This window comes from Triticum dicoccoides, chromosome 5A, assembly GCF_002162155.2.
Source record: "Triticum dicoccoides isolate Atlit2015 ecotype Zavitan chromosome 5A, WEW_v2.0, whole genome shotgun sequence".
Classification (NCBI taxonomy): Eukaryota; Viridiplantae; Streptophyta; class Magnoliopsida; order Poales; family Poaceae; genus Triticum; species Triticum dicoccoides.
Genome location: NC_041388.1, coordinates 601,341,204 through 601,347,928, shown reverse-complemented (window position 1 = coordinate 601,347,928; position 6,725 = coordinate 601,341,204). Strand labels below are relative to the sequence as shown.

General features: G+C 43.3%; 1 protein-coding gene across 1 annotated transcript; it reads right to left on the bottom strand.

The window, feature by feature from the left end:
- Positions 1–576: 576 nt before the first annotated feature.
- On the bottom strand, positions 577–6,007 carry LOC119303257 (upstream activation factor subunit spp27-like). The gene is made up of 6 exons (XM_037580368.1): positions 5,488–6,007; positions 3,418–3,520; positions 3,148–3,319; positions 2,165–2,248; positions 1,923–2,086; positions 577–887 (listed from the first exon to the last, which is right to left on the bottom strand). The coding sequence occupies exons 1-6, from the start codon at positions 5,868–5,870 to the stop codon at positions 765–767; spliced, it is 1,029 nt and encodes a 342-aa protein (XP_037436265.1). The 5' UTR covers positions 5,871–6,007; the 3' UTR covers positions 577–764.
- Between the last annotated feature and the right edge of the window lie 718 nt (positions 6,008–6,725).

Here is a 6,725-nt window from a genome sequence, read left to right as displayed (position 1 = left end):
CTGTATTTAAGTTTTTCACAAAAAAAAAAATCTGTATTTAAGTCCCTTTCAACAACCATCTTTCATGAGAATTGAAGCCAGTATATTTCAGATCTTCTTCTAGCACAGCCAGCTCATCTTCTTTCTTTTTCGTAGAATGACCATATCTACTTGATCCCAACCTTTAAAAAAACGTTTCACCCTTTTAAGTTTGATATCAAGAATGTCGATAGGATCAGTGGATCTCACTGTCCTACTCCAAATTTTATCTACGAGAACCATGAATTTAATCTACTTTTGCCGGCTGCTGCAGATCTCGCACAGTACGAGAACAGTACAACCAAGAAAACCTGGGCGCATCACTGCAGCTGACTTATCCCATATCTGGAGCCGCAAAGGCAAGAGATCCTGTACGAAAGTGGAAGCACCCAACTCATGACCCCTACCATCTTTTCGTCCCCAAAAGTTGCCCGAGACAACCGATCTTATCGTCATCCCCAAGCATAATTCGGAGGACCATGGATGGCTTCAGCGAGAATGCACGCAAGGTCGTGTTGCCACATTTTACTTGCTGGAGAAAGCGCAGGCGCAAAATACTGTAGACACTGAAGACCCTACCATTGATAAATGGGGGAAAAGTCCAACCGGAATTCACACAAGTTAAGGTTCCACATTTCTCTGATGATGACTCCTACATGTTCCACGGTTACAGATTTACTGCAAAACAAGAAAAGCAAAACCACCCGTCCTTATGGGTGCCGCGGGCCGGGGGTGGTGCAGCCTCCCTACTTTGCCTTTGTAAAATGGGGGTTCAGCAGCTTCGACACAGTGAATCCAGTGAATGATTCAACCTGGAATAGATCCTTCAGCTTCTCGTCGCAGATTATTTTCCTCCGGTCAGAAGGATCCTTAAAACACCAACAAGGACACAAAAGGTAAGTCTGATGCGGCAGATTGATACAATCATGGTGTTCAGATAAGATCAACCATTTCTTACTATTCCACATGAACAATTTCAACATCTCGAAAACCAAGTTAGAAAGCAACTCCGAAGCCAAACAACAGTGGATGTATTCAAACAATCAAAAGTAACGTCCAAGTTTCTGACAAAAAGATTTAAAGAACTGAAAATTGCAGTGCCCAGTTGGTCCATCTCGACCAATGCCGCCTCCTTTTTCTCAAAATATTTCAGCTAATGAGGTGGTAAAAGAGTATACAGGAGACACCATACCACAGTAATGATTTGACTACAAAAGCTGCTGTTTAAAAGTGTGCAGCTTTGATGCAGAGTTAGTCCTAAGTAACACCAAAATAGTGCCCCGGTACTGCAGCATACTTGAGTTTTCAATGGCTGTTTGAAAAGACAAGCAAAAGCTCACAGCAGATTATAAACGGCAACATTTCAGTAATCTAGACCTGTCGTACATCCCAATGATCTGAATTGTACATTACACAATACTAAGATGTGTTATTACCCCATTTATTAGACCCGAGGCTGCAGGACAGAGTTGCAGATTTGCATTTAACCACATACTACCACAAATCTCAGGCTATCAGGTACACTGGGAAACGTGTATCATAGAGTGTAAGCATTGCCATGGGAATAAGAATACTTAGAATCTATATGGACACATGGTAGTGTGGTCCTCGTAAGTGATCCATATGATACTTGGTCGGGACTAGGGTAATAAGGCATCATAAACTTATGTGCAACTTAGTAGTTGAGTAGCATGCTTTCTCCAGCACATATGCTACCATGTTTGCCGTGATGTATCACTCCAGATAAAAAACCCGACACAACAATGACTACGTAAGTAAGCCTTGCCGCACAACCGCAAAATTTCTTACATATACCGTCGTATCAACCAATAAATAAACTGCTTGACATTTCAAATTGATGTTATCATGAACAGTAATGCAATATCCAGGAAAAAAGCATTTACCTGTAAGTTATTTTCTTTGATATAATCCCACATTCTCTTCACTACATCAGATCGTGACAACATACTCTCACCGGTGCCAATAAATTTTGCTAAATCATCCGAAAGTACAAGGGGCGCAAGAAGACCAGAAGTAGACCCAGAGGATCCACCTTTTTGCTTGTTTCCTGCAAAAGGACATTTCATCAATAACCTTGCGAGAACAGAAACTCACGCAGCGGGAAGCTAATCAAATATTTTCGAACCTTCACTTCTGTCTCTCTTTTGAGGCTTCCCTTTGGGTGTCGACTTCTCTTTGGGTGTCGACTTCTCTTTGGGTGAGACGGGACCTAATAAATCACAGAGAATAATTACCTCAGAGATAGGTTAGGTCGACAGTGATACTATATATATATATATATATATATATATATATATATATATTCAATGGAGTCTACTATGATGCATGAAACCAGCTCCACCTTTTATTCTTGTACATACATGTTAAATGGCAAAGGTCCTAACCTAGGTAATAAGCACAAGCTAATTAATAAATCAGCCAACATTTAAGTCCCGTAACAAGTTCAAATAAACATAGGCCAACTAAGCTTATACAGTACCACATGCCAAAATAAAACAAAATTAGAGATATGAGGAATGAGTATATGACTATCAACACATACATTCTTACAAACCAGATGATACTTGTACCAAAATTAACAACAGTTTTTCTTTGTTCATTTTCTTTTCTTTCATCCATCGCAGCGAGCAACTTTATTAGCTGAGCTCCATGCTAGCAGGGCAACAATTTTTCTACAGCTCTGATGCACAATACCATGTTCTAGTGCAGTCAGAATTGATAAAGGCATTATTGTTAGTACAATAGTAACAACACATAAGAGAACATCGAAAGAGCATCAATGGGGTTAAATTTATACTCCCTCCGTTTCAAAATAGATGACCCAACATTGTACTAACTTTAGTACAGAGTTAGTACAAAGTTGAGTCATCTATTTTGGAACGGAGGGAGTACCTATTAGCAAATAGTATGTTTGTTATATTGAGTCAGCATGCATTTTTTTAGCAGGCAAAGCATGAGTATTATACCAAGCAATGGAAAATATACTGGAAGTTGTGTATCCCTTCTTTGATAGTTATATACTAATGCCTCATATTCCCCAGATGTGCGCGCGCGTGTGTATGAGAGGGAGAGAGAGAGAGAGAGAGAGAGAGAGAGAGAGAGAGATACCATCAGAATCCAATGGCCAAATGTGCTTGGTCAAAGCTTTATTCATTTGGAACATATCAATTGAATTGACGTTAAAAATCTTCTTCAGATTATCATCACACAGAATCTTCCTCCTATTGCTTGGGTCTTGCAAATTATTTTCTCGAATATATGCCCAAAGCTTCTTGACAACCTGGAAAGCACACCATGAAATAAGACAAGGAAGATTCTTGACAAACCATTCATCTGATATGAGGTTTAGAAGTGACAAAAATCGGGAGGTGTGGTTACCTCTGTCCTGGCACACTCAGAGGCACTGACAAACTCTTGAAGTGCTGGGGAAATGCTGCATAATTTTGTAAAGCCACCAGCCTTTTTCTTGCCATCACCCAACCTATGCAATTGATAGGGTTAAAAAAATTACTGGGTATGGTATGGCCATTTAGAAAGAGTAAGCATTGTCAATACGAGAAGTTGTGCAAATGTCCATCAGAGCTAACGAACCTGCTCGGTAACTCAAACATGCCTAAAAAAATACCACACATCTTAACATATACATATATTCTATGCAAATAATCAGTTTGGTTCTCAACCTATGAGTCATGCAGGAATACAGATCCGTAGTAACTAACTATAACTATGTAAGAACAATAGAAAAGACAACAGGATGTGCTGCTCATCAGCAAACTTTCAGGAAAAAACGCCTGAGAACAGCTCCACTATGATAAACCTTCTAGTGTGGGAACTATACCAAAATGTCACGGAATAATAGTACCAGCTGATTTCAGCTATCATCTTTCCACCTATATAAGCAGAGGTATCCCATTAGTGTCTTGAATTGCACAGTTTTCATTCTAATCTGAATAACCACTGGTCCACCACAGATTGTGACTGTGGAACTACTGAACCTGAGTGTAAACTCCAATTCATTGTAGTAAGACCATGTGTTTAACCCAACCACGTTGACTGGTACTTAAGTCAACATCTTCAACAGTTAATTTCCAAGTCTTGAAATACATTCAGACAACTATAATAGGAAAAGGAAATTCCTAACTTGAGAACTAATAATACCTAACTACTCCTTCTGTAACTAAATATAAGACGTTTTTGCAGTTCAAATTAAACTGCAAAAACGTCCTATATTTAGTTACAGAGGTAGCAGTACAAAGAGACCAACAATCAGGAAGCAAAAGGTACATCAGAGCCCCAAATGTACGACCACAGCGGCCCCTACCTAAAAAATACAAGTGGCTTATCCACCACCGAATTTATCATTGATCAGCGGGATAGCAAATATTGGACAAATAGCCACATGATAGCAGAAACACTAATTGTCGGGTAATTGCTTTGCAGTAAGAGGTATACTATTGAGTATACATGGATATTGCCTTTCCACATGTTCTTGTGGTACACTCTACACTGGTGGTATATGCACCAACACACACCTGCATGCACAGCACAAAATGCAGCCACAAAATCACCAACCCATTCAAATGTCCCTGAGTTGGTCGTTCAGCACAATGCTGAGGTGTAAAGTAACTGAAGCATCTCTACTGATTGTGGAGATATTATCCAAGCAGTTAAAACACTTAGAATGTCTAGTGCATCAGTGAGCATTACAATGTCTAGTGCATGAAACATCAAAATGCATGAGCGGTGGAAAATGCAATTGCATTACAATCACCAAATGTTGCAGCTAATGACCCTACAAGACTCACGGACACATCAGCCGATAGGAAATATAAGCACGACTACATCATGCAACTGCAAACGGCTAATATACAACAAATGCAGCTACAAAGTGTTCCATGCGCACATTAATTAGAGGAATTAAGCCGCCTGAAGCACTAATTGTAATAACAGTGACAAACACAAAAAGAACCCAGTAAACATCCACCATAGCAAGAAGAGGAGAAAACACCAAGTCAATCAGGAAACAGAACAAACTCAGCATGGTACCATCAACAGATACTTGAGCAAAGCAAGTTAAAAGGAAGAATAAACATATCATGTCAAGGCAAATTGAAAAGCGATAGCAAACGCAAGCAAAACCTTTGCCGACAATTTGGTCCAAGATTTCAATGGCAGGGATAAAGCAGACGCGGTTTTCCCCTGGCGAGATAATAACAGCTTTGCAGGAGCAGTAACAGCCTAAACACGGCAAGGAATATGCAACCCCAGAACCCTCCACGAACCTTGAGAGAAACGCCTGAATCCTCACTACTGTTCGGTCAAAGATATCGCACGCGAATGCACAGTGCCGACGCGTATCCTAACAGATCGATGAAAACGAAGCGCGCAATGAACCCTAAACGGAGCAGCAAATGCGGGAGAGATGGACAGGGAGCAAAGGCGCCTCACCGCCGCTTCTTCTTCCGGCCGCCGCCACTCTCCTCCTCTTCCTCCTCCTCCTCTTCCTCCTCTTCTTCCTCCTCCCCCTCCCCCTCCTGCTGCTCGGCCCCCTCCTCGTCCCCCTCGCCCTTCTCCTCACCCCCTTCCCCGGCCTCCGGCGTCACCTCCCCCGGATCCTCCTCCTCCACGGGCGCATCCTCCGGCTCGGCCTTGTCGGCGAACTCGGAGAGCAGGAGGTCGACCTGCTCCCGGACGAAGGTCTTCTTGTCGGAGAGGTCGACGCCGAAGTCCTCCTCGAGGCGGCGGCGCAGGGCGCCGGTGGTGGTGGTGGTGAGGTCCGACTCCCGCAGCACCTCCCGCAGCCGCTCCACCAGCTCCGAGTCCGACACCATCGCCGCCTGGCCTCGGGTTGGTTCTCTCGCCTCTGCCTCTGCCTCTGCCTCTGGCTCTGGGGGGAGCGTGGCCGTGCGCACGGGCAGGCAGGCACCGGTGGGGTGGGGTGGGATGGAAGGGCTCGCTCGCTGCCTCGCGTGGTTTCGGTTTTTGTTTGGGCTGAAAATGTGGGTTTTCCTTTCCCCCTCGGGGCGTCTGGCCCAGATACGCCGCGTCACGTTTTCCCCCCGTGCCCGAGGCTTTGCCTTTTGCCCTTGTGATGATGTGATGGTGTCACGACCGTTTGTGCTCCAGTGGACGTCAGGATTGACTGCAGGCGTAGAGAGGGATTTTATGGTGTCGTCTGGATTTGCAATTTACCTTTTACAGAGCATGTTCTTGCACGCTTATAATCAAGGTTCTCCAAATTGGTAGAGGAGAACTCAAACTAGAAAGCAGAAGTAAAAAAAATGCAGGCAATTTGAGACAAACAAGGCTATTTCACTCTCTCGACAATTTCCGACTCTAGGTTGTGGGTGTCCTTCGTCGCTAAGATAACGGGTCAAACATATAATAAATACATCCGTCGGTGCGACGGATACAGATAGATTGGTAGGTGGTGCTATCTCAGATTATCTATTTGACGTGGCGTTTTGTTTTTGCGTGTGGAGCGGGTCAAACGGTGGCGTAATGCTAGATGGATCGACTCGAGTACTGAAAGTCATAATATGGAGCCAAAAATAGGCGTATACGCAATGTTTATCGTAACTTTAGTGTGCATTGATCGTGCAAGCATGCGTTACAGCTTATCGTCTCACTTTTTCTGCATGCATCTCCTGTGCGACGAAGCGTACCGAAGAAGGAGGATTGGGTGA

Coding starts and splice junctions, on each gene's coding strand:
- LOC119303257 (XM_037580368.1), bottom strand. CDS start 5,870: ATGGTGTCGGACTCGGAGCTGGTGGAGCGGCTGCGGGAGGTGCTGCGG. Junction 3,320..3,417: donor CTGAGTGTGCCAGGACAGAG/GTAACCACACCT, acceptor TGTGCTTTCCAG/GTTGTCAAGAAGCTTTGGGC. Junction 2,087..2,164: donor AAAGAGAGACAGAAGTGAAG/GTTCGAAAATAT, acceptor GTCCTTTTGCAG/GAAACAAGCAAAAAGGTGGA.